Source organism: Schistocerca americana, chromosome 1, assembly GCF_021461395.2.
Source record: "Schistocerca americana isolate TAMUIC-IGC-003095 chromosome 1, iqSchAmer2.1, whole genome shotgun sequence".
In the NCBI taxonomy this organism is placed as follows: Eukaryota; Metazoa; Arthropoda; class Insecta; order Orthoptera; family Acrididae; genus Schistocerca; species Schistocerca americana.
The window spans coordinates 1,124,842,865-1,124,862,518 of NC_060119.1; the positions used below are offsets into that span (position 1 = coordinate 1,124,842,865).

General features: G+C 41.7%; 1 protein-coding gene across 3 annotated transcripts in view; it reads right to left on the minus strand.

The window, feature by feature from the left end:
* Nucleotides 1–19,654, minus strand: part of LOC124551125 (caspase-1-like) — a 148,872-nt gene that overhangs the window by 46,856 nt on the left and 82,362 nt on the right. For 2 of the 3 annotated variants that reach the window (XM_047126088.1, XM_047126080.1), the window contains exon 3: nt 3,943–4,229. In XM_047126088.1, coding sequence (XP_046982044.1) covers nt 3,943–4,229 — 287 coding nt within the window. The remainder of the gene's footprint in view (nt 1–3,942; nt 4,230–19,654) is intronic. The other variant, XM_047126094.1, reaches the window with a different exon arrangement.

Below are 19,654 nucleotides of genomic sequence, written 5' to 3' on the forward strand. Positions count from 1 at the left end.
TAACTTCTATCCTCCTGTGCTGCCCTAGTAATGCCTCGCATTCAAAACAACAAATTTCTTTTCCTGTGAATGCTACTTCCTCGAAGGTAAACTTCCAGTCTGCCAATAAATTACGTGTCCTGAGATGTGGCATTCGTCCCTTATACACTCCTGGAAATTGAAACAAGAACACCGTGAATTCATTGTCCCAGGAAGGGGAAACTTTATTGACACATTCCTGGGGTCAGATACATCACATGATCACACTGACAGAACCACAGGCACATAGACACAGGCAACAGAGCATGCACAATGTCGGCACTAGTACAGTGTATATCCACCTTTCACAGCATTGCAGGCTGCTATTCTCCCATGGAGACGATCGTAGAGATGCTGAATGTAGTCCTGTGGAACGGCTTGCCATGCCATTTCCACCTGGCGCCTCAGTTGGACCAGCGTTCGTGCTGGACGTGCAGACCGCGTGAGACGACGCTTCATCCAGTCCCAAACATGCTCAATGGGGGACAGAATCGGAGATCTTGTTGGCCAGGGTAGTTGACTTACACCTTCTAGAGCACGTTGGGTGGCACGGGATACATGCGGACGTGCATTGTCCTGTTGGAACAGCAAGTTCCCTTGCCGGTCTAGGAATGGTAGAACGATGGGTTCGATGACGGTTTGGATGTACCGTGCACTATTCAGTGTCCCCTCGACGATCACCAGTGGTGTACGGCCAGTGTAGGAGATCGCTCCCCACACCATGATGCCGGGTGTTGGCCCTGTGTGCCTCGGTCGTATGCAGTCCTGATTGTGGCGCTCACCTGCACTGCGACAAACACGCATACGACCATCATTGGCACCAAGGCAGAAGCGACTCTCATCGCTGAAGACGACACGTCTCCATTCGTCCCTCCATTCACGCCTGTCGCGACACCACTGGAGGTGGGCTGCACGATGTTGGGGCATGAGCGGAAGACGGCCTAACGGTGTGCGGGACCGTAGCCCAGCTTCATGGAGACGGTTGCGAATGGTCCTCGCCGATACCCCAGGAGCAACAGTGTCCCTAATTTGGTGGGAAGTGGCGGTGCGGTCCCCTACGGCACTGCGTAGGATCCTACGGTCTTGGCGTGCTACCGTGCGTCGCTGCGGTCCGGTCCCAGGTCGACGGGCACGTGCACCTTCCGCCGACCACTGGCGACAACATCGATGTACTGTGGAGACCTCACGCCCCACGTGTTGAGCAATTCGGCGGTACGTCCACCCGGCCTCCCGCATGCCCACTATACGCCCTCGCTCAAAGTCCGTCAACTGCACATACGGTTCACGTCCACGCTGTCGCGGCATGCTACCAGTGTTAAAGACTGCGATGAAGCTCCGTGTGCCACGGCAAACTGGCTGACACTGACGGCGGCGGTGCACAAATGCTGCGCAGCTAGCGCCATTCGACGGCCAACACCGCGGTTCCTGGTGTGTCCGCTGTGCCGTGCGTGTGATCATTGCTTGTACAGCCCTCTCGCAGTGTCCGGAGCAAGTATGGTGGGTCTGACACACCGGTGTCATTGTGTTCTTTTTTCCATTTCCAGGAGTGTATTTCGTGTCTCAAAATCTTTCGAAAACACTGGATTCAAGGATTTTAGTTCACAATTATCTACACTATCTATCTCTCCTTTTTTATGTAGTCGTTTCACTAACGATGCCATTTAACGCTCTTACTCTGCCGGCGAAGGTGAAGTTCTTCATTTCCAACATAAAAGAAAACAACATTTGTCTTGAAACTATTACGGTCACTTTTAAAGTTATCACTGTCAAGCCAATATTCGAAAAGATACGTAAATTTTTATTTTTAAATATTTAACGTCTCAAAAAGGAGGTCGACAGGAAGTGCAAAATGGCTAAACAGGAGTGGCTAGAGGCCAAATGTAAGGATGTAGAGGCTTATCTCACTAGGGGTAAGATAGATACTGCCTACAGGAAAATTAAAGAGACCTTTGGAGAAAAGAGAACCACTTGTATGAATATCAAGAGCTCAGATGGAAACCCAGTTCTAAGCAAAGGAGGGAAAGCAGAAAGGGGAAAGGAGTATATAGAGGGTCTATACCAGGACGATGTATTTAAGGACAATATTATGGAAATGGAAGACGATGTAGACGAAGATGAAATGGGAGATACGATACTGCGTGAAGAGTTTGACAGAGCACTGAAAGACATGAGTCGAAACAAGGCCCCGGGAGTAGACAACATTCCATTAGAACTACTGACGGCCTTGGGAGAGCCAGTCCTGAGAAAACTCTACCGTCTGGTGAGCAAGATGTATAAGACAGGCGAAATACCCTCAGACTTCAAGAAGAATATAATCATTCCAATCCCAAAGAAAGCAGCTGTTGACAGATGTGAAAATTACCGAACTATCAGTTTAATAAGTCACGGCTGCAAAATACTAACGCGAATTCTTTACAGACTAATGGAAAAACTAGTAGAAGCCGACCTCGGGGAAGATCAGTTTGGATTCCGTAGAAATATTGGAACACATGAGGGAATACTGACCCTACGACTTATCTTGGAAGCTAGATTAAGGAAAGGCAAACCTACGTTTCTAGCATTTGTAGACTTAGAGAAAGCTTTTGACAATGTTGACTGGAATACTCTCTTTCAGATTCTGAAGGTGGCACGGGTAAAATACAGGGAACGAAAGGCTATTTACAATTTGTACAGAAACCAAATGGCAGTTATAAGAGTTGAGGGGCATGAAAGGGAAGCAGTGGTTGGGAAGGGAGTGAGACAGGGTTGTAGCCTCTCCCCGATGTTATTCAATCTGTATATTGAGCAAGAAGTGAAGGAAACAAAGGAAAAATTCGGAGTAGATATTAAAATCCATGGAGAAGAAATAAAAACCTTGAGGTTCGCCAATGACATTGTAATTCTGTCAGAGACAGCAAAGGGCTTGGAAGAGCAGTTGAATGGAATGGATAGCGTCTTGAAAGGAGGGTATAAGGTGAACATCAACAAAAGCAAAACGAGGATAACGGAATGTAGTCAAATTAAGTCGGGAGATGCTGAGGGTATTAGATTAGGAAATGAGACACTTAAAGTAGTAAAGGAGTTTTGCTATTTGGGGAGCAAAACGATTGATGATGGTAGAAGTAGAGAGGATATAAAATGTAGGCTGGCAATGGCAAGGAAAGCGTTTCTAAAGAAGAGAAATTTGTTAATATCGAGTATAGATTTAAGTGTCAGGAAGTCGTTTCTGAAAGTATTTGTATGGAGTGTAGCCATGTATGGAAGTGAAGCATGGACGATAAATAGTTTGGAAAGGAAGAGAATAGAAGCTTTCGAAATGTGGTGCTACAGAAGAATGCTGAAGATTAGATGGGTAGATCACGTAACTAATGAGGAGGTATTGAATAGGATTGGGGAGAGGAGAAGTTTGTGGCACAACTTGACAAAAAGAAGGGACCGGTTGGTAGGACATATTCTGAGGCATCAAGGGATCACCAATTTAGCATTGGAGGGCAGCGTGGAGGGTAAAAATCGTAGAGGGAGACCAAGAGATGAATACACCAAGGAGATTCAGAAGGATGTAGGTTGCAGTAGGTACTGGGAGATGAAGAAGCTTGCACAGGATAGAGTAGCATGGAGAGCTGCATCAAACCAGTCTCAGGACTGAAGACCACAACAAAATGGTTCAAATGGCTCTGAGCACTATGGGACTTAACATCTATGGTCATCAGTCCCCTAAAACTTAGAACTACATAAACCTAACTAACCTAAGGACAGCACAGAACACCCAGTCATCACGAGGCAGAGAAAATCCCTGACCCCGCCGGGAATCGAACCCGGGAATCGAACCCGGGAACCCGGCGTGGGAAGCGAGAACGCTACCGCACGACCACGAGCTGCGGACTAAGACCACAACAACATCAACAACAACAAATATTTAAGATGTTTCTGAAGATGTTTACTTACCTTTTGCCAGTATTTCTATTATTTCCTTGCAACGCTTATCGTCGAGAGGTATGACTTTGAAGCCGAGTTTGCTAAAAGTCTTCAAGACTTCGTCTCTGTCTCGGCTGGTTCCTTCTCTTCTCGGCGGCCTGTACAACTCGCCGTCTTTGTACTCACGGACTTCGAACTCATAATGGTTGAAGACGAGAGCCAAACCACGCTTAGTATTGCGCATGAAGTACTCCTCGTCGTCTTTCGAGACGCCAGGGTTCGGCAGCGCTTGCATCACTCGCGAAGGTTTGGAAATTCTGCAACCAATTGATTGTCATTCAGTGTTTGTACATTGTAGAGCAAAGCAACTTGATCTTTTTAGAAATACATTCAAATAAAAGTAACGCAGATGCGTATTTAATTATTTGAACAGCACCAAGGACAACATCCAGCTTTTGTATTTACAGAGTTCTCAAGAAGATATGAGGCAGAAGGTTTCCATTATTGCCAATTCTCTGCTTTAACTGAACTATCATAGGAAGTTTCGTTCAACTCTTCCCAGCATATCGACGGATAAGTTGGCGCCAGCTTCAGGAATGTTGTTCTCCAGGAGGCTAGGGTCCTAGGGCGATCGTTGTAAACAAATTATTTTAAATAGCCAGTCGTAGGGGGCTAAATCTGGCGATCATGGTGGCGAGTGGAGATTCCTCCACAAGGAAATGAGATGTCCCGGGAAGAGGTATCGCAAAACAGTCATTGATGCACATGCTGTGTGTCCCATGACACAGTCCGGCTGGAACCATGCATCTTCCACGCGTGTTTCGTTGAGTGTTGGCAGGAAAAACTCCTGAATCTTGTGGACATAACTATCAGAAGTCACCGAAGCTGCCCGTTCGTTTTCTTCAAATAACCGTGGACCAATTATTTCAGCTCGCGATTGTGCACACCAAACAGTTACACTTTGTGAATGTAGGGATCGATGATGAAGTTGTCTGGCTACTTATTTACGAATGCAAAAAATTAATGTGAGACTCATCACTGACGAAAACAACGTCGAATTCAGAGTTTCATGTTTGTTACTAATGTTGACACGGGGTGTACGAATCAAGCAGCATCTCTTATAGCATCAACAGCCTCATGCTGGAGATTAAATCTTGTTGCAAGATGTTCACCCCATCACATCACATGCACTTTTTCCAACACCTGTTACTGAAATTATCCATTTTGTTGTCTTAATTCCTGTACTACAGTGTTGACCAAGCTCTTAAAGCTGAAAGCGGTCATGCTGCACCATCAGTCACATACACATATTTAAGAAATTCATGGCCTCTAAATGCTATTGAGGCGTAGCGCCGTATAACGATCCTGCCTTGGAGGCGGTTAAGTTGGAGATGTGTCTCAGAGTTGGATAGTGACAGATGGTGACGCGAGACTAGACGCGCACGTAGTTTATGTATCAGCCGACAGAGGACAATATTAGATGGCGGGACTGTGATTTTAGTTTCGATTGCGCCCACTAGAGTGCACTAAAGTAATAGAATGATTTTCATAAACTTTTCTAGTATTTTCATAAAGTGTTACTATTTCTTTTTGTGTATGTAAAATGTTATAAATGTGTTTTAGCAGTATGAATGATGTGTGAGTGTGGTTTAAGGTTTATATGAAGATAATTGTTTAACAAGTTATGTAGTGGGATATAGTGTGGGAACATTTCGAAGAAGTATGGATATGGACAAAGGGGATTTTTGTAGAATAGATTTTTAAAGTAAGTTTATGGTGAAAGGAAAGTTAATTCAGGTATAAATAACAACAGTAAATAACTTTATGCATAAGCAAAACTTCAGCATATTACATAATTACGTCGGTAAAAAGTGCAGTCGTGAGGTTTACTATTTTGCGATGGGTTATGCATGAAAAGCGCGGACTGACGCGGGAGAGTGTTTGTTTTGCTATTGGCTGTTGACCAATGGTAAAGCAGTATTCTTCGCGCGCCTTTCTCTGCTGATAGAGAAGACCTAGAGTATTCTAGAGAAGAGTGGAAGCCTAGCCATGAAAGAGATCGGACGTGTGCGGTAGTACACTGCTGGAAATTGAAATAAGAACACCGTGAATTCATTGTCCCAGAAAGGGGAAACTTTATTGACACATTCCTGGGGTCAGATACATCACATGATCACACTGACAGAACCACAGGCACATAGACACAGGCAACAGAGCATACACAATGTCGGCACTAGTACAGTGTATATCCACCTTTCGCAGCAATGCAGGCTGCTATTCTCCCATGGAGACGATCGTAGAGATGCTGGATGTAGTCCTGTGGAAAGGCTTGCCATGCCATTTCCACCTGGCGCCTCAGTTGGACCATCGTTCGTGCTGGACGTGCAGACCGCGTGAGACGACGCTTCATCCGGTCCCAAACATGCTCAATGGGGGACAGATCCGGAGATCTTGCTGGCCAGGGTAGTTGACTTACACCTTCTAGAGCACGTTGGGTGGCACGGGATACATGCGGACGTGCATTGTCCTGTTGGAACAGCAAGTTCCCTTGCCGGTCTAGGAATGGTAGAATGATGGGTTCGATGACGGTTTGGATGTACCGTGCACTATTCAGTGTCCCCTCGACGATCACCAGTGGTGTACGGCCAGTGTAGGAGATCGCTCCCCACACCATGATGCCGGGTGTTGGCCCTGTGTGCCTCGGTCGTATGCAGTCCTGATTGTGGCGCTCACCTGCACGGCGCCAAACACGCATACGACCATCATTGGCACCAAGGCAGAAGCGACTCTCATCGCTGAAGACGACACGTCTCCATTCGTCCCTCCATTCACGCCTGTCGCGACACCACTGGAGGCGGGCTGCACGATGTTGGGGCGTGAGCGGAAGACGGCCTAACGGTGTGCGGGACCGTAGCCCAGCTTCATGGAGACGGTTGCGAATGGTCCTCGCCGATACCCCAGGAGCAACAGTGTCCCTAATTTGGTGGGAAGTGGCGGTGCGGTCCCCTACGGCACTGCGTAGGATCCTACGGTCTTGGCGTGCATCCGTGCGTCGCTGGGGTCCGGTCCCAGGTCGACGGGCACGTGCACCTTCCGCCGACCACTGGCGACAACATCGATGTACTGTGGAGACCTCACGCCCCACGTGTTGAGCAATTCGGCGGTACGTCCACCCGGCCTCCCGCATGCCCACTATACGCCCTCGCTCAAAGTCCGTCAACTGCACATACGGTTCACGTCCACGCTGTCGCGGCATGCTACCAGTGTTAAAGACTGCGATGGAGCTCCGTATGCCACGGCAAACTGGCTGACACTGACGGCGGCGGTGCACAAATGCTGCGCAGCTAGCGCCATTCGACGGCCAACACCGCGGTTCCTGGTGTGTCCGCTGTGCCGTGCGTGTGATCATTGCTTGTACAGCCCTCTCGCAGTGTCCGGAGCAAGTATGGTGGGTCTGACACACCGGTGTCAATGTGTTCTTTTTTCCATTTCCAGGAGTGTAGTTACGGTGGAAATGATAAGTTGCCGGATCTACCAGTGTTTCATACATCAAAAGTGTTGGAAAGTGACGGCATAATTATTCCGATGTGTGTGTAGAAATTTCGGAATTTTGAAGTGAATTTTGTAACGAGAAAAGACACATATTCCGCGTGGCGTATTGAGCTGGTCGGTGGCTAAAAACTGTGACTGCTTTTGGTACCGACAGACTTCATATTTGGCGAGCATTATCAATCCAAAACAATCAGTATTTTTGTACGTATTACGTTTTCGGGAAATGCAACACCATAAACTTGCTAACGTGAGTGGAAGGGATTGTGTGTGACTGTGTTAAGACTAGCACAGGCTTGGCAGTGATACTTGTTCACCTAAGTTTCAGACTATATTAATTGAGGACAAAATTTCCGAGCTTTCATTTCGTGTTTCTCCCGAAACGTAGATTAGTGACTTTAATTGCAGCCCGGTTCACGTCGAAGTACAGTAGGTTTCACTTGGCTTCCCTTCTGATGATCTGTTGAGACAATGTTCACAGGTAGGTGCAGGTCCGTCGTAAAGGGACGGAAAGAACCGCGCCGCCGCACTATGTCATCAATTATCACGCTGACAGCGTAGCATCATGTGCACTGTCATGAATGAGATCGTCACTGACAATAGCAAAACAGTGTGATGTTCCAAGGAAGTGAGCAACACGTGAATATTGATACCTGTGATGTGTGCCAGTGGTAACTTTGAATTTCGTTCTGAGCAACAGACCAATTCTCAGCAAAGTTGAAATGAAGACTTTGTAAGTAGGCTGTTTATGTTTTCTTATTGGCAACGTTACGTAGCGCTCAATATGAAAATCACTGGCTGTGCTGTGTGCAGTCTGTCGCTAGTTTGCATTGTTGTCTGCCATTGTAGTGTTGGGCAGCGGCAGCTGGATGCGAACAGCGCGTAGCGTTGCGCAGTTGGAGGTGAGCCGCCAGCAGTGGTGGATGTGGGGAGAGAGATGGCGGAGTTTTGTAATTTTTCATGAACTGATATATATATTATGACATATGATGATATTAAGGTAAATACATTGTTTGTTCTCTATTAATATCTTTCATTTGCTAACTATCCCTATCAGTAGTTAGTGCCTTCAGTAGTTTGAATCTTTTATTTAGCTGGCAGTAGTGGCGCTCGCTGTATTGCAGTAGCTTGAGCAGCGAAGATTTTTGTGAGGTAAGTGATTTGTGAAAGGTATAGTTTAATGTTTGTCAGGGCCATTCTTTAGTAGGAAATTTTGAAAGTCAGATTGCGTTGCGCTAAAAATAGTGTGTGTCGGGTTAAGCACAGTCTTGTATAATTGTTCAAAGGGGACGTTTCATATGTCGACCCTTAGCCTAGGATACCTCACTGGAATCTTCTGATTTTTTTCTTGTAGTTTGTGTATTTAGTGTAGATTTTGTTTATTGCTAGCGCGTAATTGTAGAGAGAATTTCCTTTGTAGTTGCAGTCTTTCATTGTTGTATAGTAAAACAGTTGTGGCATGCATGTAGATTTGCAGCAAGTATTTCGCAGCTGCGCTTGCAATTAACTAGATATTATTTTCAGTGCTATGTTAATGTGTTCTCTTATTTTTGATCTTCAAATTGTGTTTTTCTGTGTTGTCGTGTGAAATACTTTGACAATAATGGCGTGTGAAAAACGTAATACTAGGCTCCAAAGTAAACTGAGAAATGACAGTGAAAATGAAAGCAGTGTGTTAGCGCCACCGAGTAATGAATTAACTAATGTTCAAAGTAGTAATTTGGTAACTGTTCATAGGGAAATGGAGCAGGCGGCAAACAATGGCGTGGACAGTGAAACAATTAGTGAAGAGGGACGCATTATCGATCGATCGGTCGGCAACAGCTTGCCTCAGGAATCGGGAATGACAGGACACAATTTTGCGAATACTGTAGACTCAGGTTTTGGGTTCTCGCCGTTTTCTCAAATAAGTCAAGACACATTTTCTGCATGTCAAAATGTCAATGTTGCCGGTGCAAATTCACTGCCGAAAAGCACTGAGGAACATGTTTCAGACACCAGTGCATTGTTATTACAGTTAATGCAACAAATGGGACAAAAGCTACAAAAGTTAGACACAACACTTGAACAAAATCAGAGACAAACACAGCAAAAGCTTGAAAAGTTAGACACAATGGAACAACACCAGAGACAAACACAGCAACAGTTAGACACAGTGGAACAAAATCTCAAAAAGTTAGACACAATGGAACAAAATCTTCAAAAGTTAGACACCACACTTGAACAAACACGTGAAGATTTAACTAGTGAGTTACATAACATTGAATCGAAATGTCAAAAAGTCTGTAATGACGTAAAATCACAAATTTGTGAGCATTTCCAACCTATTTTTTCGCGGCATGAAAATGCATTACAGAATCATGAAGCAGCCATAAAAGAACTGCAAACTATTTTTCATGAAAATCACAACACCTTGCAAGCTAAAATTGACTCAGTTGCATCTACCGATTCGGTTACGCAACTTGCAATAACTCAGGAAAACTTAAAGGACACAGTAGATTCGATTTCAACACAAATGGACATTCTGAAACTTGGTTCAGAAAAACACACTGAGGAAATGTGTTCACTATCGGAGAAAGTAGCCGAACTTTCGGATCACGTCACTAACTTATCTACAAAGGTAGATGATGATCTGAATGACACAAGACCTGTAGCCTTCACTGACACTGAAGAGTGCGAACAAATTAGGAAATTCAAACAAAATCTGAATCAGATTAATACGCAACACCAAAGAGAAATCCGGGAAGTACAAGATCAGCTGACACAGTTAATACAAGAATTACGTATTTCAGAGGATACTCGCGCCCCAATACGGGAAGAGGGACACAGAAATACGGAACAGCCACAAAATAATAACACAGGGCATTTCGGAAGTTATGAAAGAAATTGGCAATGTGCACCGAATTTTGAGATGGAACGGCCGACACGACCTAACAATGACCGATATGCGACTCGACGACATGATGATTTTGACTATAAGCTGTTCATTACTACACGTAAATTCAAAACATTTAAGAATTCTGGCAACGACATTCATCCACAAGCATGGCTCCATCAATTCTCTCATTGTTTTCCTCCCAACTGGTCATTGGAGCACAGATTAGAATTTATGTGTGGCTACTTGGAGAATGAACCAGCTGTAAGAATGCGATCGGTAATTCACGATTGCCACAGTGAAGGAGAATTTTACCATGCCTTCCTCTCAGCATATTGGTCTCAAGCCACACAAGACCGCGTAAAACATGGCATCATAATGATGAAACATTTCGAACAATCTGAATTCTCCAGTCTTGTGAAATATTTTGAAGACATGTTGCATAAGAATCAGTATCTTTCAAACCCATACAGCCCCTCAGAACTCATCCGCATTTGCTTAATCAAACTGCCTGAACATTTACGACATATTATTTTGGCAGGACGTTGCAAAGACGACATTGAAGCATTTCAGGGACTGTTACAAGAATTAGAAATTGACACTGACAATCGCGGAACGCGAAACCAGGAACACAACGATTACAGGTCACATCCGTCGCAATTCCGCGATGAAAGAAGTAATAACTTGACACGACAAGGCTATTCTCACAACACAAATCGTGACCAAAACAGACACCACCCGTATGACAACCGTTGGCAGAGTAGTAATAACTACAGGGAAAGATCACCTCTCCGTGGTAATGATTATCACAGAGACAATAAGAGAAACAGACAATATGGGAACCAAAATAAATACTATCAAGGGAGACAGAATAACTTTAGACGCAACGGACCAGCGCGCAGTTACGATTCAGGGAGAAATTCTCCACCATGTGACCGACAAGAAAGAAACTATGGAATCTACCGACATGACGACAGACGATATGATCGTAACGACAGACCTGAATTGCATCAGAACTGGCGGGATTCAAACAGAGCAGGGCCCTCTCGTCACGGTGAATTTGTAGAAGTTAGGTCTCCAAACCCCAATAACGACGCGCGCCAACAAAGAGACAATAGGCAATGACTCACACCGCTGGCAGCCACAAAACGTTCTTATGACACTAACGACGCAGCTGCCGTAGCTAGTAATTACGTAAAAATGGAAGATATTAGGGACATCTTACTCCAAGAACACGACGTAAAACATAACAACGTTGCATATCCTGTGATTTGCATTACAGTAAATGACGTAAAATTTACAGCAGTACTTGACTCTGGCAGTCCCATTTCAGTAATCAGTGAAACAGCCTTTAGCAAATGCAACAAATCGAACGATTGCCCCACACTTCCGTTACGTAAGATTAAATTACAAGGTGCAATCTTTGGAAAAAGTGTAGATGTACGCCAACAAACCAACCTAGAATTCTTTTGTCAAAGCCACAGCTTCTCTACGAACTTCCTTATTGTTCCATTATTGTCGACGGAAATTATACTGGGAGTAGACTTTTTGAATGAATACAAAGCAATCTTAAACTTTCACGATGCTGAAATAACTTTAGAAAAAGAAGGTAAGTCAATAGCTTTGAAATTTGAAGATTGGCTCTCAAACCATGATGAGGAAATTAATCGGCTTTACGTTCTGTTAGACAACAGTTCGGAATTTTCTACGGAACTAGACACTAACAATCACTCTGCAAGTACTGACAGGGATGATATCGACGGCGCATTTGACACGAATAAGTTAATTCAGAATAAAATTCAAACAATTGAGAATTGTAATGACACTGATAGGCAGGACCTTTTTGAGATTTTACAAGCACATTCCACAGTTTTACTCATAAAACAGGAACAATCAAGGGATTTCAATACCAATTTCGTGTTCGTGAGCATACTAAATTTTGTGTTAGACCATATGTAATTCCAGCACATTATAGGGACCGTGTTAGAACAGAAATAAAATCTATGCTCGATGAGGGCATTATCGAGCCTGCAGTAAGCTCATACAACAATCCATTACATGTTGTTGAGAAGAAAAATGGATCGATCAGGCTTGTCTTAGATTCGAGACAAATCAATACGATCATTATTCCTGAAACAGACAGGCCGCAAACGTTAGAAGAACTTCTTCAAAATTTTAATGGTGTAAAAGTGTTGTCTTCCATTGATCTCAGATCCAGCTTTTATCAGATCGAACTTCATCCAGAATGTAGAAAATACACAGCTTTCCTTTGTTTCGGCGTTTGTTATCAGTTTCGGAAACTTCCTTTTGTTTGAACATTTCTTCGGCAGCATTCATTCGTGGGTTAAATTCCATATTACCTGAGTTCTTAAAACGTCACATCACCTTGTATGTGGACGATATTCTGATAGCAGAAGCTTCATGGGAACAACATAATCGCATCCTCAACAGTTTGTTACGTATTTTTGCAGAATCTGGAATTACAGTTAACTTGGAAAAGTCTGAATTCGGTAGGACAAAGGTGAAGTTTTTGGGACATATTATTTCTTCTGAAGGGATTCAGCCGGATCCTGAAAAGTTAGAAGCAATCAGAGCCATTCCAGTTCCATCCACAAAAAGACAAGTCCGCAGTTTTCTAGGTCTCGTAAATTTTTACCGTCGTTTTCTGAATATGCAAATTCTTGTTACACCAAAACTTTGTTCTCTCACTGGAAAAAATACTATTTGGAACTGGGACGAACAAGCACAATTGGAATTCAATTCTTTGAAAGAAGCGTTACTTCACGCGCCAATCTTAGCTCATCCAGATCTGTCACAAGATTTCTGCCTTAGCACTGATTCTTCTAAAGTCGGTCTTGGTGCCCATTTATTTCAAGAAGCCATAGAAAATGACACTACCGTTCAGAAAACCATTGCTTTTGCTAGCCGAGTGCTAACAAAATCTGAAAAAAATTATTCCGTTACTGAATTAGAAGCTTTAGCTATCGTTTGGGCATTTAACAAATTCCGTTTCTTTCTTTCTGGTAAGCACGTAAAAGTATACAGTGATCATCGTGCATTACAATTTCTTATGTCTTCAAAATTAAATCATGACAGGTTAAAACGTTGGGCATTGTTTCTGCAAGAATTCCGCTTCACAATAGTCTACATTCCCGGCAAGGAGAACATTGTTGCGGACGCACTGTCACGCGCACCGGCTGGGCTTGAGAAAAGTAACAAAGAAGGCAACCTCGAGAAAAATTTCAGTATTCTTTACATTCAGAAAGTCGCCTTTGAAAACTTCATCACCACATCTTTAAAGGACATTGCTCATGAACAAGATAAAGATCCGATTTGGAAAGACATCAAGAGCAAATGGCATGAAAGGACACACACACAGATTCGGCATTATTATCTGGTTAGAAACAACATACTGTTCAAACGCTGCACTGTTGATGACAAGCTATGGGTACTTTGCATTCCTGACGATTTTGTTAATAAGCTCATTTGGTACATTCATTTCAGTTACGCACATTTTGGCCCACGAAAATGTTATCATATTCTTCGAACGACTTGTTATTTTAACAATATGGAAAAGCGAATTCGAAGAGTCTTGTCTATTTGTAAACTTTGTCAAAAGGCGAAACCATCTACTATCTCACATCGTGCTCCGCTGTTTCCTATCATTCCTTCTAAATTAAAAGAATTTGCTGCTGTTGATCTCTTGGGACCCCTTGTCAGAACATCCAATGGATTTTCGTACGTTCTAGTCGCTGTTGAACTTACTTCAAAATTTGTTTCTTTCACTCCGTTACGTAAAGCCACTGGACGATCTGTATCCAACGCCTTTGTTAAAAATTTCTTACGTGAAGTTGGCCACGTTGCTAAAGTCATTTCAGATAACGGACCGCAATTCAGATCTGCTGTTTGGTCACGCATGCTTCGCAACCATAAAATCAAACCTGTTTTTATTTCATTGTACTCACCACATTGTAACCCGTCTGAACGGATTATGAAAGAAATCAATAAGCTTTGCAGACTTTATTGTCACAGAAAGCATCAGCATTGGGACAGATATTTACACTTATTTCAAAATGTGCTGAATGAAATGCCTCATGATTCCACTGCTTTACCACCCACTCTTGTACTAAAGAATGAAGAACCACCGAACAGAATCAGAGAGCTTGTACCTTTCCCAAATACACGTAAACTTCGACACAAAGACATAATATATTTGGCTCTTAAAAATATAAAATCTGCAGCAGACAAAAGGAGAAAACTACACGGTAAAGCAAATACAAAGAAATTGTATATTGGTCAGAAAGTTCTCATTAAAGCTCATTCATTGTCACATAAGAAGAAACACTTGAGTCACAAATTCTTTCTAGTTTACAATGGACCTTACAGAATCCGACGTATACCACATGATAATTGCGTTGAAGTTGAAACTCTGCGTACTAGGAAGAGTAAAGGTTTACACCACATTTCTCATGTAAAACCATTTATTGATAGATAATCTGCCTTTTAACTTTGTCTTTGCCATAAAACGTTTCACTTCACGTTACTAGTATGCTTTAGAAACTGTTACCATGCAACAATGTTTGAAGTTAAATATCCAGCCAAGAACCAAGAGAAATTATTTAAACAGAAATTACGAATGCATTGTTATTGCGAACAGACGACACAGTGTAATTGTGTGTGTACATTCTTGCTTGTTAGTTGCATGATTAGAACATTTACCAGTACTGCTAATGAGATTTTAATGCAACATTTTGGTTTACTTGAAAATACATTCCGGATTTAAAGTGCTTTCTGAGAGATACCAGATGACACAGAGGTTAGTTTATGTGACAGCTACACGATTTTTATCACGACGCTACTAATGAGTGACAATTTACAATGTTGCTTTTGCAGTGTATCTGTTTTATATCTGCACAGTTTTCTGAATTCTTCTGGAAATCAAAACATGTTTTATTAGTAACTTTTGTGGTATAGCTACAAGGAGACAGCCTTTTCCATAGCACAACAATACGTTACAGCACAGTACTTTCATCATCACAACAATAAGCGTAATAACTACGACATCTATACGCAAAGCATTTCACTTTTGTTTATCATGTGGTAAGTACATTGACTTCTGCAGAACTTAGCTTTCGGAGGACGATAACTACGACACTTCCACAGAGATTATGTTGCGACAAGATGCACAGTTTAGCGCTACAGTACACGCATTTGAGTGATTAATCTTATACTTAAAACACTTATTTTCAAAGATTTTTTAATTACAAAGAAAGTTTTCCGTGATACATTTCATTCCATTGCTGTAATTTGTAACACCTGAGGGTATAATTACATTTATCCTCAGGGGGGTACACGCCTACTTTGTGTACCATGTGTGTGGCAACCACAAGGAACCCTAGCTAATATGGTATTTGCTTATACAACTTTACACATCGGTACCATATTTCTCTAACACACAAATTACACAGCTATCTGATTATTTAACTGAGAGAGAGAAACATTTATTTTACTACATCAGTGACACATGTTTACGCAATTATACAGTTGGATAACTTCACACTTATGAAACTGTATTTTGTCTGTACTTTGTAAACTGTTCATATTTTTTTCGGAATCATTGTGATACTATGAGAGCTTTGAATGACGTATTTCGTAAGGGAGCATGATTTTTAAAGTACGTTTGAGGCAGATGACACTTTTGACATGAGCAGAGAATTATTTTAGGCTTAGAAATTATTGGAGGAAATTACGACGATTTTGAGATTTGACTGAAGTGTTATGATGTTGTTATTACGACGACGATGTGTATTATGTTGTTGAGGAATGTTTATTATGCTACGTATTTCTCACGATGAAATATTGAAGAAGTGTCGACGAATATGTATATGTATAATGAGGTAAGGAATAATGAGTAGTGTTTAGGGACTCTGATTTATGAAAAGGATGTTGGAAACCAAGAAACGTACTTTAAGAGTTATGAAATGTGTGACTGTATCACAATGCTGACGAATATTTTTTTTTGGACACTTATATTTATAGGATTTTGTTTCTACAGATTTGCAACGCTAATTCTTGACCTGTGAAATATTTTTAAATGAGACTTCAACGGTAGCAGAAACTGCTGTCGTAAATATTTCCGTACGAAAGTTAAGTGACCACCTGCACGTAATGCGTCGCGGGCACCCAGCTGTGTCAGACGCCTGGAGAAAAAGCCATTATTGCGAGCCCTTTTCAGCGGCACAGGTAGAAAAAAAAAAAAGGGGACGTGGGACGTGTCAAACACCTGGGGAACAAGCCATTAGGGTGGGCCTTTCATCGCTAATGCGACACCCTCGTTACTTGAAAACATATGATTACTCGCACTTTGTGCTAATTACTGAAATGCTTATGAATTGATGGGAAATATTCGTACATCTGCACGCCTGATTACGACAAGCGTCTTTCTACGAGAGTTGAGAGCTACTAACTTACGAAATGTCACATGACTATTGAATGATATTTTTATGCTTTGCTTTTCATAGTTGCTTATTTCATTTGATACCTGTTTTCCAGCTGTGTTGCAGCATTGCTTTTATAAAATAAAATGCATTTGCTAATGTGAACACTTTCTGTCAACAGATCTATTAAATAATTATTTTATGATCCACATTCTTTAAAAAAGGAGCACTTGGAAAGGAAAGAACAATAAGAAGGAACTAGTAACTGCATTCATAATTTTCTTTTCAAGTAATTGGTAACTTTTTGGTAGAATAACTTCTTGTGGTGCACCACTTTAATTACTTAGACATTAAGATGTGATTATACATTTCCCTTATCTGCATTGTTGTTTTTACTGTAATATTTTTTCTGCTTGAGCTATGTCATGTTTAGATATAAGTTATTGCATTTGCTGTTGCTGTTTGCCAGGCATAGTGCTACTAAATTTCACATTACATTACTCTGCTAAGCCAATTTTACTACTCATTGATTTTTCATGTTGCTGCACATTGGCTCATATTAGTTGTAATTTTGCATTTTATCTGTAAATTAGATTTACTGCTGCTGGCTTTGCCATTTTGCATTCTTTTCATTGCTGTTTGTGTTAATTGTTTTGTGCTGCTGCATTGCCTCGTCCCTTAGTTTAGCATCTGAGCTCAGTAGATTTAAGTTAGATTAAGAGGGGGTAGACTATAGAAGAGAATGAGTTGCGATGAATTGGAAGAAATGCATTGAAAAGTTATACAAAAAAAAAGGGTACAGAAACCAGGTTTAGGTAGGATTTTCTTGGAAATAAATGTTGAGGTAAGAAATGTGTGAACATATAAATACAGAAAGCATGCTTAGTTAGAATTTTTTTGGTGGAAACAAAGGATGAAATAAGAGGAAAGATATATGAAGTTTTGGGTTGGACTGCAGTACCAAAGGTTACACTGAAAACGAACCCTGTCCTTTCCTATTGGTGTTATCCCACTATATGTTTGTGTACCCTTGTGTATTTGTTTTCTTCCTGTCTCTGTGTACAGTTTCATAGAATTTTTTTCTTCTTTTAATATTAAGCTACATTCACTATGATGAGGAATACTTTTATCCTCAAATACAATTGGCATTAATAATATGTTATTTACCTTATAAATATGCTTACACATTATTTATTCTGTTTAATGCTCATGTGTGAAGTTGATGTTTCAAAAATTATTGTGATCTATTATGTATGTACTCATGTCATAATTCCACTGATGTATATGTTTATTTCTATTCTTTTGTAAAGCCTGTACTACAAATGTTATCTGTATTATTATGTTTTTAATGATGTTTTCTGTGTCTTTGTAATTGTATTTTTATGTTACCAAATTGTAATTGTTACCAGTTCTTCAAATTAAGTTACATTTCACTGCACACGTTTCTGTTGGTCATAGTATATGGACAATATGTGAGAAGTAGGGACTGTTAGTGTTTGCACGTGTGTTAATAATTCAGCAAGGGACTGGATAACAGCATTGCTGGTTCTAAGAACAATTTCAAAAACTTTGTGAGTGCACAAGTGGTGGTTTATGGACTTGCTATATTGTCCGCAAGACTCTTCAGTGGTGATTGTGCACCAGCACAGTCACAACAGATGGCTGCTGGCCATCTCTTCAAGGACTACAGTGGGTCTACATCTTTGATGATCCATCAATACCAATATCTCTACAAGGACAACAGTAGGTCTACATCTTTGATGACCCACCAACGCCATTATTTCTACAAGGACTGCAGTGGGTCTGCACCTCTGGTGGCCCACCAATACCACAATCTCTACCAGGACTCCAGTGGGTCTGCTCTATGATGACCTACCTACCAATATTCTTCCAAACTTCGAATGACTCTGCTGTGGGTTTGCTCTGTTGTGGCCCATTACCTGTCAGCATGTCGAGAGTCAGCACTGTCTTTCCATTGGAAGGACAACACTACTTCTTCAAGACTGCATGGAAATCCACTACTTCAGTGTGCATTTTCTTTTACTGCTCAGACTTTGAGACAAACACTGCTATTCTCCTGTTATGTACGATTAGGACTGTCTTTAGGGACTGTGAGAAAATTTGAGCTTTTGACCAACGTTGTATCAATAAGTGTGTGCATTTTATATCTTTGTTACTGTAATTGTGAAAAATTTTTGTCAAATCTGTATTGGCCAGTGCCCAACACCATTTGTAAAAAATTTTTGTGGGGAGCATGGGGGCTATGTAAGTAGGCTGTTTATGTTTTCTTATTGGCAACGTTACGTAGCGCTCAATATGAAAATCACTGGCTGTGCTGTGTGCAGTCTGTCGCTAGTTTGCATTGTTGTCTGCCATTGTAGTGTTGGGCAGCGGCAGCTGGATGCGAACAGCGCGTAGCGTTGCGCAGTTGGAGGTGAGCCGCCAGCAGTGGTGGATGTGGGGAGAGAGATGGCGGAGTTTTGTAATTTTTCATGAACTGATATATATATTATGACATGTGATGATATTAAGGTAAATACATTGTTTGTTCTCTATTAATATCTTTCATTTGCTAACTATCCCTATCAGTAGTTAGTGCCTTCAGTAGTTTGAATCTTTTATTTAGCTGGCAGTAGTGGCGCTCGCTGTATTGCAGTAGCTTGAGCAGCGAAGATTTTTGTGAGGTAAGTGATTTGTGAAAGGTATAGTTTAATGTTTGTCAGGGCCATTCTTTAGTAGGAAATTTTGAAAGTCAGATTGCGTTGCGCTAAAAATAGTGTGTGTCGGGTTAAGCACAGTCATATGTATAAATTGTTTAAAGGGGACTTTCAACTTAATATATAGGTATTCTGGGATGTGGATGATTTTACTTCTGCTATGA